The 17,556-nt window shown below is 46.6% G+C and overlaps 1 protein-coding gene across 1 annotated transcript; it reads right to left on the bottom strand.

Moving 5' to 3' along the window:
• Positions 1–3,897: 3,897 nt before the first annotated feature.
• Positions 3,898–16,702, bottom strand: SMIM7 (small integral membrane protein 7). The gene is made up of 5 exons (XM_010845605.1): positions 16,301–16,702; positions 16,177–16,218; positions 15,633–15,685; positions 11,381–11,471; positions 3,898–4,993 (listed from the first exon to the last, which is right to left on the bottom strand). Exons 1-5 carry the CDS (start codon positions 16,390–16,392, stop codon positions 4,978–4,980), a joined length of 294 nt encoding a protein of 97 aa, XP_010843907.1. The 5' UTR covers positions 16,393–16,702; the 3' UTR covers positions 3,898–4,977.
• Positions 16,703–17,556: the final 854 nt, after the last annotated feature.

The following is a 17,556-nucleotide window of genomic DNA, read 5'->3' on the forward strand; positions in this document are numbered from 1 at the left end:
AGAGACAGACTTTATTTTTTGGGGCTCCAAAATCACTGCAGATGGTGATTGCAGCCATGAAATTAAAAGACGCTTGCTCCTTGGAAGAAAAGTTATGACCAACCTAGACAGCTTATTAAAAAGCAGAGACCATTACTTTGCCAACAAAGGTCCGTCTAGTCAAGGCTATGGTTTTTCCAGTAGCCATGTATGGATGTGAGAGTTGGACTATAAAGAAAGCTAAGTGCTGAAGAATTGATGCTTCTGAGCTGTGGTGTTGGAGAAGACTCTTGAGAGTCCCTTGGACTGCTAGGAGATCCAACCAGTCCATCCTAAGGAAATCAGTCCTCAATATTCATTGGAAGGACTGATGCTGAAGCTGAAACTCCAATACTTTGGCCACCTGATGTGAGGAACTGACTCATTGGAAAAGACCCTGATGCTGGGAAAGATTGAAGGCAGAAGGAGAAGGAGACGACAGAGGATGAGATGGTTGGATGGCGTCACCAACTCAATGGACATGAGTTTGAGTAAACTCCGTGAGTTGGTGATGGACAGGGAGGCCTGGTATGCTGCGGTCCATGGGGTTGCAAAGAGTCAGACACGACTGAGCGATTGAACTGAACTGAACTGAACCGAGGATGGTTAACTATCAAGGCAAAGGTGGAAAGCCAGCTGGTATGAGGTCAGCTGCTGTTGCCTAAGACAGTTATCTGGGTGGAGCTGAAAACCTCATCCTGGCTCACAGATTAAGCAAATTTAATCTGCTTAAGTGCCAGACACTGCTCCCAGTCACAGATGACAGGGACTTAGAACCAAGTTCTTTGGTATGTATGTTAAGTATTATGTATGTATGCATAAACAATACATACCATAGGAGCAAATGAATATTAACAAAAACAAGAAGTAAGGTGCCTAAGATGCATTTCTGGGGGTGGGGGCGGTTCTTAGCCTAAAGCTGTCAAAATGTTTGTGTTTTTTTATATGTAAGTTGCAGCAGTAGCTATAAGTTTAGTCATTTTACCATCCTATCTTTTTTGATATCTGGGTTTTTAATTGAAGCATAGTGAATTTATAATGTTGTGTTAGTTTCCAGTGTACAGCAAAGTGATTCCATTATATATATATTTGTGTGGTTTTGTATGTGTATTCCTTTTCAGATTCTTTTCCATTATAAGTTATTACAAGATATGGAGTGGAAATTCTTTTTTAAAGTGACTCCAAAAACCCACTAGGGATGATACACTGAGATGTCCACTGCTGTGTTATTTATAATACTCAAAAACTAAAGACAACTCAAGTCTCCATCAGCTGGGGACCAGTTAAATTAATTATGGTATGTCCACACAATGGCTTACTTACAATTAATAAGAATGGTATCATGGGGAAAAAAATGCAGAAATGTGGTCATATTATTAGGTGAGGAAAGCAGGCCAGAAGATACACAAATAACCATTTGTGTAGAGTAAAATGTATCCACCATACCCAATGCACATGTGTGGAAAAGGAGCCAGAAGAATGCATACCCAGAGAGATACTCCCTGGGGGAAAGTGATTATGGGTGATTTTTCCCCTTATAGCAAAGCTGTACTTCATAATTTTTCTACAATGAACGGGCATTGGGAGTAAGAAACTTTAAAAGAAAATAAAACAAACAGAAGCTACGGTGGTGGCACCTGACAAGGGAGCCCTCCTGGGTGCTCTGGGAATTAGCAGTGAGAGAAGCCAGCAGAGCCACAACAATGGTGCCCACAGTGGCGTTTATAACGGCGGACACAGCACAAGTTCAAAGTACATATGAGAGGGCCAAGGTTAGAGAGATTTATTGAAGCTCCACGGGAATTAAAAACGAGAACAATGAGACCTCTCTGGCAGCCCAGAAAATATGAAGGAAATGATGCTGAAATGAAAACAGCAGAGGCTCAGAGATACAGAAAACAGAATTATGGTTACCAAGGGGGAAAGGAATTAATTAGGAGTTTGGGATTAACAGATACATACTACTATATACAAAAGAGATAAATAACAAGGCCCTACTGTATAGCACAGAGAACAACATAATGGAAAAGAATCAGAAAAAGAATGTATAGATATGCATACAACTGAATCATCTTGCTATCTACCTATAACATTATAAATCAACTGTACTTAAAACAGCAGAACCCAAACTGCCTTATCCACTGTAGAAACTACCAATATGTATAAGGAAAATGCTAGAAAAGGAATGGGAAGACATAAAAGGTCTTCCATGCTGGACGTTGTTCCCAATTGTTTGAAATCATGTGGGTGCTCTTTTCACAGTCTGTGTGGGGCTGTCTGAACGAGACAAGGGGGAAACTCAGGCGGCGAGGGCACACGCGTGCTGAATGCCGACCGTGCCGCCAGCCCAGCACTTGGCCCGCCTTCAGGTCGACCGCACCTGACAGCTAACCCGAGAGCACACCGCATGGCTTGGGGGACCCGCGTTCCCCAACTAGGGATTGAACCTCGGGGCACAGTGGTCAAAGTGCTGAAAGTGGTCAAAGTGGTGAAATCTTAACCACTAGACCGCCAAGAAACTTCTCCCCCTTTTTTCTTCCCCCAAAGCCCGTTTTCAAGATGTGAAAACTCTTTAAAATGGCTTAAGGGAAGGCTTACAGGCAAGAAGCAATCAGTCAAGGAAGAAGGAGCTTCCAGGGAAGCTTTCATGGAAGAGGCAATCAGTCAAGGTCCCGTTAGCAAGACACAGAGATTGGATTTGAACCCACATCTTCAGACTCAGAACACCAGCACTTGCATGCTGTAGGGTCCTATGCATCCTAAACTCAAACTCAGGTAACCTTTGGTGCTAACGTGGGTTCCTGAAAAGCTTCCTGAAGATACAGATCCACGAGTTGCCACTTTAAAAATGTATAACAGCCTTTGATGTGCGTCCCCCAAAGCTCCATTGCTCATAAGAACTGAACAATGAGATAATAGTTCTCCAGAGAAAAATACAACTATTGAAGCAAAATCTCAATGACAGCATTCTCTTCTCTGAGTTCGATTCATCTCCACGATGCACAAATGCCTCGCTTCATTGAAACCTCAGCATCGGGTCTGAATAAGGCAAAGAGGTTTCCTCGCACCATTCATATGGCTTGAGGACTGACCAGCCAAGATCTTGGCACGTCTGTTCCTGCTGACGAGAATACCAGCCTGGGTGAAGCTCAATTCAGCAGCCCCATTCCCCGCAACTTACAAACCATGGGATGATGCTCAGCCTGGATTTGATCAGGGAATAAATGACAGAAGCAATGAAGTATTGAAAGTGAAAGTGAAAGTGAAGTCGCTCAGTCGTGTCCAACTCTTTGCGATGCCATGGACTGTAGCCTACCAGGCTCCTCCCTCCGTGGGATTCTCCAGGCAAGAGTACTGGAGTGGGTTGCCATTTCCTTTTCCAAATGAAGTCTTGGGATGGCCAAAAATGAAGTCTTGGGATGGCCAAAAAGTTTGTTTGGGTTTTTCTGTAAGATGTTGTGGAGAAACCTGAAGGAAACATTTGGCCAACCCAACAGAATGAATTAGCTAAGCAACAGAATAAGTGATTGCGACCTGGCCTAGCAAAACCCCTCCATCATCTCTCACTCATTCTACTCTTCCAGGTGCAGCCCATCAAAATCTTAATCGCCCAATTCTTGCCCAACATATACTGAACAAAATCTGAAAAGGAATATCTAACGATGCTTCTCTAACTTTTTGAAAGCCTCCATAATAAAACAAACCATAGGTGTTTCCCAACAACTCAAACTGAAAGTCAACTTCTATAGTAGAAATTAATACAACATTTTAAATCTACTTCAATAAAATAATTTTTAAACAACCCAGTGACAGTGACAAAAAAATAATGAGTAAAATACAAAAGTCAACTTCTTGGTTAAAAAAATGTATAAACAAAAGGCCCTTTTTAGAAATGAGCTTTATTTTCAATCCAACTTAGTTCTAAAAGCCTGCATATTTATTTTTTCCTCCCACCAGGTTACCTAGAAGCTTGGATTTCACACATCACAACAAATAAATCAAACACCTGCAGGATCCAGGTGCTGACCACCAGACAGCCATGTTGGTGATAAAATTCGCACTTGGATTCAAAGAAGCTTCTGTGCAAAATGCTGTATTTCCTCAAATGAGGCTTATAGTTTGTCAATCTTGATATCATCCACTTAAAAAGCAGACCCCCGAAACCAAGCTTTCAGAACTGAATCCCAGTACCACCACATAAATCACTCTTATTCTAAAAACTCTACAATTAATGGTCCCCAAAAGTTACTTTAATAGAGGGCTTCCAGGCAAGGCAAAGTTTCTCATAAAACCCCCATCCACCCTGCCAACTGCTCTGCACCTCTCTTCCATGGGAACCAATAATACTTCACCCTCGAAGTCCTGGGGCAACCTTAGTGGTACCATGTGGCTGAGTACGTCGAGCACAAACCATTGTGATGGGGAAGGAATCTGGACACTGACCCAGCAACAATGAACTTGCTCAGTCATCACAAACACAGTCCAATAAGAGGCTGCATCAAACTGAAAAGCGAACCTTTCTGCTTCAGATCCCTGGTAAGAAAGATTTTTACAAATCCGTATAACTCGAACCAAAAAAGGATGGTTACTGAAAATAAACCAAGAAAGACACAGAAACGGGTTTCCAGGGAAAGCCTGGTAGAAGAGAGATTCTGCTCTGATTAAATAGGTTCTTTTATCTTTGGGGAATGCAACATTATCCCAGCCCTTTACATACACTCTCCTCAGACTCCTTAAGTAGACAGCATTTCAAGGCAGCGATCAAAGAAAACATCTTTGTAAAGAAAACAGCAATGTGGCTGGGAAACCATGAGCATCTTGGCGAACATCTTTTCCACCCACCACAAGCTTGGACTTTCTGGGAAGGTCAGTCGGTTTCTGGTCAGAAACATTCTTGAAGTCGTCAGGAACGGAGCAAGAGAGACTCAGAAGGTGTGTTCTCGGTTCTGCATCTGGAGCTCAGGAACCAAACAGCCTAGAAAAATTAGAGGGCAAACCTCCATGAGGATGGGAAGCTGTAGGCCTGAAAACGCTGTCAGGAAATATTTTCTGGTTACCATTACTATGGGCTTCCCAGGTGGCACCAGTAGTAAAGAACCCAGCTGCCAATGCAGGAGACTCAGAGAGGCAGGTTCAATCCCTGGGTTAGGAAGATCCCCTGGAGTAGGAAACAGTAACCTACTTCAGTACTCTGGCCTGGAAAATTCCATGGACAGAGGAGCCTGATGGGCTACAGTCCATGGGACCGCAGAGTCAGAAACACACTAAGATTATTTTATACCATTTTCTGATTTTACAAGTAACTCTATTACACAACAATGTAAACACACTTAACACTCAACTGTACACTTTAAAAAAAGTAACTGTTCTAAAAAGTACCTACATTTTATTTGAGCCCATGCTCTATCACTGCAAGTCAGTGGTGACTTTCATAAATGAAAAAGACCTTTGAGTAAACAAGTATTAGAGAACTGTTAACTAAAAAACTCTGGAACAAGAGAGGCCTAGAAACTGTATAAATGTTCATGAAGTTTGGGAATGGGTATATAGGTTATGATACAGGCCTACAGGGGAAAACTACAGAGTTGTTAAAAATATACACAGCTGACTCTTGAACAACACAGGTTTGAACATGTACCAGACCACTTATACGTGGGTTTTTTTTTTTCAATAGTTTCAATAGTTTTTTTCAATATTGTTTTTTTTTCAATAGTAAATTCTGCAGTACTCCAGGATCTAAGGTTTGGTTGACTGGATTTTTCAACAGGAAACACTGCACTGCTACATGACCCAAAGCTGGTTGACTGGATTGTTTTCAACAGTAAGGACTGCAGTACCACACGATCCAAGGTTGGCTGACTGTGGATTTTTTTCAACTGTATTACTGCAGTACTACACAATCCAAGGTTGGCTGAACCTGTGGATGCAGGACTGCTGATATGGAGGGCCAACTGTAAAGTTACACTTGGATCTTCAACTTCGAGGACGGTCAACTCCCCTAACCCTTGTGCTGTCAATGAATAGTATAAGGGAATTCTCTGTATTATCTTTGAGACATTTCTATAAACCTAACTCTTTCCAAGATAAAATGGTTATTTGAAAAACTAACAACAGATGGGGAAGGAACAACTGAGTCACACCACATACAAACGAGAGCAGCTGGATCCCCACTCCACACCATACACAAAAGTTAACTCAAAATGGATCACAGACCTAATTATTAAAACTATAAACATTTACAAGAAACTTGTAGGTGAAAGTCCTTGTGACCTGGGGTTAAAAAGTGAAGTGAAAGTAGTATCTGACTCTTCTCGACTCACAGACTGTAGGCTCCTCTGACCCGCCTCTGTCCACGGAATTCTCCTGGCAAGAATACTGGAGTGGGTTGCCATTCCCTTCTCCAGGGGAATCTTCCCGACGCAGGGATCGAACCAGGTACCCCGAATTGAAGGTGGACTCTTTATTGTCTGAGCCACCAGGAAGCCTTGGATGAGGCAATGACTTCGAGGCTATAACACAAAAAGTACAAGCAACAAAAGAAACAGACGCACTGCTGCTGCTGCTGAGTCACTTCAGTCGTGTCCGACTCTGTGCGACCCCATAGACGGCAGCCCACCAGGCTCCCCCCTCCCTGGGATTCTCCAGGCAAGAACACTGGAGTGGGTTGCCATTTCCTTCTCCAGTGCATGAAAGTAAAAAGTGAAAGTGAAGTCGCTCAATCGTGTCTGACTCTTAGCGACCCCATGGACTGCAGCCCACCAGGCTCCTCCATCCATGGGATTTTCCAGGCAAGAGTACTGGAGTGGGGTGCCATTGCCTTCTCCGAACAGACACAGTGGACTTCATCAAATTTGTAGAATTTTGCGCTTCAGATGACACCATCAAGAAACTGAAAAGACAATTCACCAAATGGGAGGAAATACTTTCAAATCATTTACCTGATAAGGGACTGGTATCTAGAACATAAAAAGAACCCCTACAATTATAACTTTAGTAATAATCCAACTAAAAACTGGTAAAAGATCTAAACAGGCATTTCACCAAAGAAGATATACAAATGGCCAATGGTTCAATGTCATTAACTGTCAGGGAAATGTAAATCAACCTTCATATCCATTAGGAAGGCTATAATCAAAAAGATTGACAATAACAAGCATTAGCAAGGTCATGCAGAAATTGGAACTGTCAGACACTGCTAGTGGTAATGTAAATTGCTGAGCCACTTTGAAAAAGAGTCTGGCGGTTCCTCAAAAGGATAAATATAGTTACCATATGACCCAGCAATTCCACTCCTGGGTATATACCAGAGATTTGAAAACTTAAATCTGCATAAACACTTGTACACAAATGTTTGTATCAGCATTATTCAAAATAGCCAAAAAGTGGCAACATCTCAAATATCCACCAACCGATGCACAAACTGCGGCATCTCAATACAATGGACTATTATTCAGTCACAGAAGGAAATGAAATAGTGACACACGCTACAACATGAAGAACGGAGAAGACGTTATGCTGAATGAAGGCAGCCAGACACAGACAGCCATAATGACCCCACCAGTGTGAAATGTGCACGACAGGCAAATCCAGTAGAGACAGAAAGGAGATCAGTCGCTGCCTAAGGGTGGGAAAGGGAGGAATGGGAAGGAACTGCTTAATGGGCAGTGGGTTTCCCTTGTGGCGGGTGAAAACATTCTAGAATTAGAGGTTATGGTTGCACAACCATATGAGAGTACTACCAGATACTGAATTGTGAAGACTGACTTCCACTTTTTACTTAAAATCTTTTTCCATGGTTTGACACTTTCCTTTTCTCTCTATCTTCCCCTTCCCATAATTTTTTTACGAATATTTCAACATAAAGAAGAGTTAAAAGGACAGTTCAGCAAACACCCACAAACACACGACCTACATTCTGCAATTACACTTCACTTTACCATGTATCTATGCGTTTATCTACCCAATTATCCATCTACATAATTTTGGATATGTTTCAAAGTTGCAGATATCAGTGCCCTTGGTCTCTAAACATTCAGACACCTTTCTCCCTGTGAAGTGAAGTGAAGTCACTCAGTCATGTCCGACTCTTTGTGACCCCATGGACTGTAGCCTACCAGAGCTCCTCCATCCATGGGATTTTCCAGGCAAGAGTACTGGAGTGGGGTGCCATTGCCTTCTCCACTTCTCCCTATATTTCAAGCTTTTTGTTGTTGTCGTTCAGTCACTATGTCATGTCTTACTCTTTGTGACCCCATGGACTGCAGCACGTCAGGTTTCCCTGACCTTCACTATCTCCTGGAGTTAGTGCAAACTCATGTCCATTGGGAAAAGGCAATGGCACCCCACTCCAGTACTCTTGCCTGGAAAATCCCATGGGCGGAGAAGCCTGGTAGGCTGCAGTCCATGGGGTTGCTAAGAGTCGGACACGACTGAGCGACTTTTCACTTTTCACTTTCATGTATTGCAGAAGGAAATGGCAACCGGCTCCAGTGTTCTTGCCTGGAGAATCCCAGGGACGGGAGCCTTGTGGGCTGCCGTCTATGGGGTTGCAGAGTCGGACACGAATGAAGCGACACAGCGGCGGCGGCAGCAGCATGTCCACTGAGTCGATGATGCCATCCAACCATCTCATCCTCTGTCGCCCCGTTCGCCTCCTGCTCTCAATCTTTCCCAACATCAGGGTCTTTTCCAGTGAGTCAGCTTTGCGCATCAGGTGGCCAAAGTATTGGAGCTTCAGCTTCAGCATCAGTCCTTCCAATGAAAATTCAGGGTTGATTCAAACTTTTTAGGACTTTTAAAAAATTTCCAACTGAGCTCAGCTCCAACAATTACAAAAGTGAGTGTACAGAATACTGAACCATCCCCTTGGACCCGCTGACTTCCTCAGCAGTCACAGCACGGTTACCTCAGTGGACAGGCTGGACTAGATCCTTCCGATTCCTCACTGGCAGTTGCTTCCCCCACTCACTCATTCAGCATTTATTCAGCGTTACTGTGTGCAAGTCACAACGCCAGAGTGTGACGCTAGAGTGTACCTACAGGTGATATCCCACCTTCTTTACTTTCTAAACATTTTCCTGGGTGTGCGTGTGGGTGGCAGTGGGGAGGCAGAATTCCCTGACAGTCCAGTGGTTAGGACTCTGCACTCTCACTGCCGAGGGCCCAGGTTCTATTCTTGGTTGGGGAACTAAGATCCCACAAACCATGGAGCATGACCAAAAAGAAAAAAGAAAATTCTTTGTAGACATGTTATCAATGATGGCGTCATCACCATCGGTCATATGAGTATCTTTTGAGCTACCTGACTCTTCTCCTATTCTTGGAGATTTAGGTGATTTCCACTTTTCAACATCCTGGAAAAGCTGGTCACTACCTCCCTGACAGAGCCCTTTCTGGAGAGAAGCTTCCCTCACTCAGAGCACAGGCTGAAAAGAGTTGGCCTAGGTCAGGGATCTATAAAAAGCCACAATCAAAATCAGGATCCTGGGCTACTGGCTAAGCTAGCCTTGGGCTGAGCTGAGAGGTTACAAAGCCTAAGGCTACCATCCTGATGGTCACAAGCCAGCAGGCAAGTAGTGAAGAAAGCTGGTCAGGTAGGAAAGGACGATGAAGCCGATGGACAGAGAAAATGATGAGAACATAATGAGCTCTCTTCTGCCCCAGAACCTTCACATGCTACTTCCGGCACTACTGTGCCTCTCTCCAGCTCTGTAAATGGCAGATTTCCTCTCGTTCTTTAGGTCTTGATTTCAACGGCATCTTCTTAGCCTCTCCCTGACCATCCTAAACCAGGAGCCTCCCCCTTCAATTCTCCACCTCGTAATTGATTTTTTTCCTATTTTCTTGCTATGCCCCTGTTATTCTGTGCGTTCACTGAAAGAAAAATGTTAGTCGCTCAGTTGTGTCTCACTCTTTGCGACCCCACGGGCTGTAGGCCGCCAGGCTCCTCCATCTGTGGGACTTTTCAGCACGAATACTGGAGTGGGTAGCCATTTCCTTCTCCAGTGGATCTTCCTGATCCACAGTTTGAACCTGGATCTCCTGCATTGCAGGCAGATTCTTAACCATTTGAGCGACCAGTGCGTTCACTGAAGGCAGGGACTGTGGCTGTTTCGGTCTCAACTGTAACCCTGGAGCACAGCCCTCAACAGACACTTGTGAATAAATACTAATAAATGAATGAAGGAGGAGCTCCCCAACACTTCTACTTTCTGTGAGGACTTAGTTATACTTCCTACACTCCTGCAAATTCCTTGATCTCTTCATGAGCCCTCTTTGTACCCAGGTAGGCCTCATCCAAACTCCCCAAAAGGGTCTTTCCAAGCATATTTTTGGGCTTCTCTGGTGGCTCAGACACTAGAGAATATGCCTGCAATGCAAGAGACCCGGATTTGATCCCTGGGTCGGGAAGATCCCCTGGAAAAGGGCACTGCAACTCACTCCAGTGTTCTTATCTGGAGAATTCCATGGACAGAAGAACCTAGCAGGCTACAGTCCATGGAGTTGCAGAGAGTCAAGAACAAATAAGCAATTAATACTTGTCAGGCATACTTTACAGCCCTCTTTCTGGCCTCTAAAATACTTTCTAATGCCACAGAAACCCCTGCTCACCTGACCTCCTACACCCTAGAATCATCCCCTTAAACAGCTACTTGGTTGACACAAGGACCACCCAGCAACCGCAAATTCAGCATCTCAATGACTCAAGACAGCCAACTTTTCATTCTCTTCCTCTTTAGAGAAAGGACACAGGGGTGGGCCCAGCATGCCCCAGAACCCCTGATTCTCTTGTTGTTTTTTTTTTTTCCCCTGAGTCTCATAATTCATTAACAGCAGTATTGGAATTATGGCCCTGACACTGACAGGAAAACCAATCCAACTGGATATTTTTCACCTAATGAGAAAAATATAAATAGGCATAAAAAACAGAAATAAATTCTGAATACACTTCTGCTGGCTTCCAGCAGGGTGGGAGCAAAACCCAGCAGCACACTGGTCTCTCAAGCCATATTTTCCACTTTGGCCAAGGCCAAGCATAGGCTAAGCACAACAGAGCTGGCAAGAGGTGACGGAGCCACAGGCTCCAGGGAAGGCATCTCTTGGCAGCTCCCGCCAAGGCCCCAGGCATAGCCAGGACTTGGAGAACGCCATGTTCTAATCAAAGCTTCAGCCTGGACTGCAGGGACATAGTTTAACTCGTGTAGACCCCAGTTCCCTCTCGAGCATAGAGAGTTACTTTGAAAGCACAAAGTATGACACAGAAGTGCAGACTGGGAGGACAGAGAACGACCATCAACGGGATCATTCTAGAGAATGACACTGAGAACAATAATGACAGAAGAGACAGGCGGGCTGGACTTACACGATCATGCAGAACATCATGAAGACATTCCACAGGGCGATGAAGATTCGAAAGTATCTGAGGCTCAGCAGGAACTCCCGGATGTTGTCACCTGGGAAGTCAGAAAGCATTTTCACAAGCAGTGCTAACACTTCTGTTTTCACCACTGCAGTGTACTTCTGGGGTCCCTGCCCGCCCCGCACCCACTGCCCCCGTATTCCAGCAGCAGCATGGCTTTTCCTTTGGGCCACCTCTGTTCCCCACCCCTGAGCATGCAGGCTATAGATGCCACTGACCAACCCCCAGAGAGGACCAAGCCCCCAGCCTCTGAGTGGCTCAGGGAAGAGCACGTGACCCAAATCTGTCCAGTGAGAGGTGGCCCTGGGACTTTGGCCCCAACTACTGGGAAAGAGGCATCTGCTTTCTGCCAGGGTTGCTGGGCTGTGAAGATGGAAGCCCAATTCTCTAAGGCAAGGGTTGGAAAACCATGGCTGGTCCACAGGCCAAAACTGGCCTCTGCTACCTACTTCTGTATAGCCCATGAGTGAAGAAATTTTTTTTTTTAATAATTAAAAAAAAAAAAAAATCAACAAAGCGTTTAGTGAGACACAAGAAATTACATGAAATTCAAATTTTAATGTCTGTAAATAAAACTTTATTAAAATACAGCCATGCCTATTTATTTACATATTGTCCACGGCAGCTTCCAAATCACAGAGGTGAAGTGTTGCACCAGAGACTGATGGCCCACAGCCTCAACTGTTCATGATCTGGCCCTCCACAGAAAAAATGTGGGTCAAGGGTCATCTTTATCAGCACAAGCCAGCCTGAGAGTAAAACCAACCCAGGAGGAATAAGAGCTGGGGAGGGTCACGTGCTACAGGTCTGGTGTAAGTCCTGAATACACATGTGTCTGAAGACCATGCTACCCTTGGATGTTTCAATTCGATTTACACATTTTGAGCTGGTTTCCAGGATTTACAACTGAAGTGATAGTGTTAGTTGCTCAGTCATGTCCAACTGTTTGTGACTCCATGGACCGTAGCCTGCCAGGCTCCTCTGTCCATAGAATTCACTAGGCAAGAATACTGGAGTGGGTAGCCAGTCCCTTCTCCAGGGTATCTTCCCAACCCAGGGATTGAAGCCTGGTCTCCTGCATTGTAGATGGATTCTTTACTATCTGAGCCACCAGGGAAACCCCTTACAACTGAAAAAGCATAGTAGTTCAGGCAAGTAAAACGACAGTTCTGCTTTGGTGACGACTTACTCTAGTACACACTGATGCCAAGGAATAGAAACCACTCCAAGGAGAGGGAATTTGGTACATGAAGACTCCAGAGGGACTTCCCTGGCAGTCCAGGGATTAAGAATCTGCCTTCCAATACAGGAGATGCAGCTTAGATCCCTGGTTGGGGCAAGAAGATCCCACATACCTCAGGGCAACAGAGGCCGTGTGCTGCAACTACTGAGCCCATACAACACACTAGAGAGAAGCCTGTGCACAACAAAAGATCCCACATGCCACAGTGAAGACCTTGTGTGCCACAGCTAAGATCTGACACAACTACAAAACATAAATATTAGGGGAAAAAAAAGATTCCAGAGATCTGGATTCCAGAACCTTCCTCTGGGGTTTTGAGTTGATTACCCAGCCTCTTAAGGCCTCCAGAATGAGATGAACGGATCCAGATGAGGTGCTCCACAAGGGTGGCACCCCAAGTGCCATCCATAGATCAGGGCTGTCTGGGAAGTATGGAATACCGGGCAGGAGCTTGGAAACTTCCAGAGCAACCCAACATGATGGCCACTTCGCGCTGCTGCACCATCCAAGCATAGAAGCAGCACAAGGGCTTGCTCAACATAGTTTAGACAAGTCCAGCACCGTCCAAAGGGGCTTCCCTGGTGGCTCAGTGGTAAAGGACCTACCTGCAATGCAGGAGCCGCAGGAGACGTAGGTTTGATCCCTGGGTGGGGAAGATCCCCTGGAGGAGGGCATGGCAACTCATTCCAGTATCCTTGCCTGGAAAATCCCATGAACAGAGGAGCCTGGTGGGTTGCAGTCCATGGGGTTGCAAAGAGTCGGACCCAACTGAGTGACTAAACAACAGTGTTGTCCAAGTCATGGGGTTAGTGACATGAAACACACCCTCCATAGTGTTGGCCCAGCACGGACTGCAAATGTCAGAGACAGGTCCATCTCCAGGATGTCTGCAAGGCAATGCTTGGTGAGGCCCTTCTCTGAACCCAGGATCATAAAAATGGCCTCTCTCCCTCTCAACAAAGGCTGATTAAAGGCTACTAGTCTAGGGGGTACAGGGAGGAATGAGACGGGTATCCCCGCCCCAAGGAGCTCACAGGGAGGACAAACACTAAACAAGTAACCACATAACTGATAATTCACTATGAGTGCCGTGGAGCTATAATGGGGTTCCCAACCTGGCATGCGTCAGGAGGCGGGTGGGGTCAGAAGTCTCACTGAGAAAGTGTAGAGGCTCGGATGTTAAATATGGGCAGAAGTTTACTGCCTTCCGCATAGGTGACTTGGGCCTATGTGTGCCCCAGTTTCTTCCAGTGTAAATAGGGGTGATGCGGGACTGGGAAGTCCGCTGCACAGTGCCCATTACATAGCATGCTCTGATAAATGCAGTCACTATGATATCAGGGGTCAACCAAGCAGACGATGGAGAGAGAGGAGCATTCTCTGTGGGGGCAACAGCCCACACAGAGTCCTAGCTTGAAGGAGCCTTGCAAGAAGCCCCCAGTCAGAGGAAAGTCGCTGTTCTGACCATCCTTGTCATCAATGCTCCTGCTACCTCTAAGCTAGAATAGTGCCTTCCACGTAGGGGCGAGCAACGTACACAACTGCTGAATGAATGATGCATGTATGAATGACTGAACAGACGGACGGTCTAGTGACTGAGGGGACAATCTCTGGAGACAGAAAAACCCAGGCTCAAATCCTCATGCTGTCACTGATTTGCTGGGTAGCCACAAAAAAGTTGAGCTACACTTCTGAGCCTCAGTTTCCTCATCTGTAACACAGGAAATGCTCCTTACATTTTAGAAACAGAGGTGGAATGAAATACCTGTAGGAAGAACCTAATAAGGCGGCCACCACCAGGCAAGCCCCCGATAAAGGAGAGCTGTCAGACTGTCTGTTCAGATTCACAGCTCCTCAGGGTTCCTGCTGTCCCCATGCAATGCTCTATCATAGCACCCATGACCTTGGCTCCACACAAGGAAGCTGGAGCAGCAACCCCATTGCTATCCTACATCTTCTCCTTTACTGTCTGTTCTTTGTTGAGGAACTGTTTGTCCCACTCTGTGTGACCACAACCCAAAGGCAGGAATTACCTCTGTCTTGTTCCCTGCTGTGTTCCCAGCATCCAGCACAGTAGCTAGTATATAAGAGGAGCTCAATAAATGCTAGGTGGATGAATGGATGAATGGATATAACAGTCAGGTACAGGTCCCATTAGACTCCAAAGTTATACGAGTCAATTTAGCTGCAAGTATACATTCGAGGGCCACCAGGGGCCAGGTGGATAAAATGCTATAAAGATAAGGGGCGGAGGCTGGGATAAGCTAGAGTCCACAGGCCCCACTTCGATGGGGTCCTGCTTCTCAACTCCCATTCAACAGATGCCAAAAGGTCTCTTGATCTCCAAGTAGTAGAATGTTCTGATTTACATTTGAATTTTTATATGATATCTCCTGGCTTATTTGAAAGCTAATCTACTAGAAAATTAACCTAGTTGAAAATTAAACAGGTCTACAGCATTCTGAACCCACTCCAATATTCTTGCCTGGAGAATCCCACAAAAAGAGAAGTCTGTGGGGGCCCTGTGGGGGCTCTGGTTCATGAGGTTGCAAAGAGCTGAACACAGCTGAACGACTGAACAATAACAGCAGCATTCTGAAGGTAATACTTATTTGTGAGGATATTCACTCATTCACACTGGAATGTTGGAACTTCAAGGACACAAGGAAGCCAAAACAAGCTGGAACCTCTTTTCTGGAGCTTAAGATCAAGTGTGAGAAGTAGATATTAGCCAGATGATAGCACAGACAGAAGAAAATTATAATTGTAAAAAGTGATATGAATGCTGATCTACGCAAGGAGGCCTGGTAAGAGAAACAAGTGGATGACAAAGATGGGTAGAAGGAACAGCACAAACTCAGGCCACCCCCCACCACACACACTTAAAACTGATGAGAAAAAACTGTCCTCTCCGAAATGTACGAATTTCAGAGTCCTGATAGGAGGCCTTACCTGTGCTGGGTTCCCTCGACTCCTCCCCAAAGCCCTGCGTGTCCTTCTTTTTCCTACAAAGAGAAGCAGACAGCGTCCACTTTCAATAGGACAGACACATCACTTGGTCCCCACGCCCTGATCCCCAACTCAGAGGAGAGTTCTAGCCCTACCGCTGGTCTACTGTGACTTCGAGCAGTTCAGTGATCCTCCCTGGACCACCACTTGCCCCGCCAATCATAGCTATGACTACAGCCATCGACGAGGTGGAGGTGGTGGTCCGAGGGTGCCAGATGTGGGGCTGAGGATACACGTTAGGGCTAAGAGATTCTCGGGGGATGGGCCTGAGGCTCTCATGGGTGCGAGTAGAGGGATACCGGGGGAACTGAGAGTCTGGATTTCAAGTTGCGGTGGCGCAGAGGATCGTAGAAGACGGACCAGAACGGAGGCGGAACTAGAGGCCGGGACTTGGGGGCGGGGCCGGGGTCCTAGGGCAGGCTCACGCTTGCAGGGGCGGGGCTACAGTTCCCCCGGATGGAGCCACGGTCCAACGCGGCCTACTCACAGCTTAAAGTTGAGCACCGCCCCGGCGTTCATCAGCAGCGTCCTGCAGAGGAAGAATACGGTTACTTATACCGCCCCCCACCGTAAAAGGCCCTCATGTCCCATCCTCTGGTCCCCCTAATTACCCAAACAGCAGGATGTCCCCGATCATCGTTACGGCCGGAGCGTCCGTCAGAACAGGAAGCGGAAACCTCGGGGAGGGAGGGGAGAGACACATGAGCCAGCCAATCTGGAAGCAGCTCTGGCGAGGGCTGAGCCAATCAAAGACCAAGACGGTCAGGGTCCCGCCTTCTACAGGCCAAGCCCCTTAAAGGAAGAGCCAGCGCCGCTCCTTGCTTGAAAAGTGTTAGTGAAAGTGTTAGTCGCTCAGTCGTGTCCCACTCTTTGCGACCCCATGGACTGTAAGCCTTCAGGCTCCTCTGTCCATGGACTTCCCCAGGCAAGAATACTGGAATGGGTTGCCATTCGCTTCTTCCGGGAACCTTTCCGACCCAGGGCTCGAACCCACATCTCCCGCATTGCAGGCATATTCTTCACCATCTGAGCCCCCAGGCCTTGAACGTTCCCAAGAAAGGGCGGGGCGAGAACCAGACGTCATCCAACGGGAAGGAAGCATATGAGGGCAGGATTGGGTCACGGATTGGAAGCCTATCGCCCATGTGTGAGTGACCAGCGCTCCACACCACTAGCGCAGCAGCTTTTCCTTCTGCTGGGCTAGGCTCTCAAAGGATGCGGCCTTTGGAAAAACGAGATTTTTTGATCATTAAACTGCATAAGGGAATGGATCCCGACGCAGTGGGCTCTCCCTGACATGTACATCCCGACTGTTGGGTTCCAAAAGGGCCTCCTCCTGGGCCCCACGGAAGGCAAGATCCCCACTAGCCGTGGGCACTATCGGGGGCGGGGGTTCCCACTGAGCGGTTCCCTCGGAGGACGTGATTCCTCGCGGGGGACAGAAGTTATGACTTAGAGCTGGGATCATGACAGATCGATAGAGGACGAGGGATCTGACCGAAAAGACCCTATGGGGCACGGGAGTATGAGGTTCACAAGTGATCCGGTCCCACGGGGGGATGGAGGTCTCGATCCAAGGGCTCCACAGAGGATGTGGGTCCTAACCGAGGCCCACAGGAGTGGGGTCCTGAATGATCCGTCCTGCCTTAGTGGGCTCCTTGAGGAACGGATATCGCCCCCCTCCAAGGATAGATTCCGTGTCCAACTCACAGTCCATAGCGACCCCGCACCCGGCATCATCCACCCACCCCACTCCCCCGGGCTGGGCTGTATCGGGTCATGATGGCTCGAGAGGCAGAGTGTGGGATGCTGGACCGATCGAGCTCCGTGGGACAGGACGGTCCCACGACCCGCCGGGAGGCCAGCG

Source organism: Bison bison, unplaced genomic scaffold (assembly GCF_000754665.1).
Source record: "Bison bison bison isolate TAMUID 2011002044 unplaced genomic scaffold, Bison_UMD1.0 scf7180017864221, whole genome shotgun sequence".
Classification (NCBI taxonomy): domain Eukaryota; kingdom Metazoa; phylum Chordata; class Mammalia; order Artiodactyla; family Bovidae; genus Bison; species Bison bison.

Excerpts from the sequence above, each read along its gene's own strand:
- SMIM7 (XM_010845605.1), bottom strand. The coding sequence starts at position 16,392 with ATGTGTCTCTCCCCTCCCTCCCCGAGGTTTCCGCTTCCTGTTCTGACG. Across the intron at positions 15,686-16,176 it reads GCGGTGCTCAACTTTAAGCT|GAAAAAGAAGGACACGCAGG; the intron begins GTGAGTAGGCCG and ends TTCTCTTTGTAG. Across the intron at positions 11,472-15,632 it reads GTCGAGGGAACCCAGCACAG|GTGACAACATCCGGGAGTTC; the intron begins GTAAGGCCTCCT and ends CTGACTTCCCAG.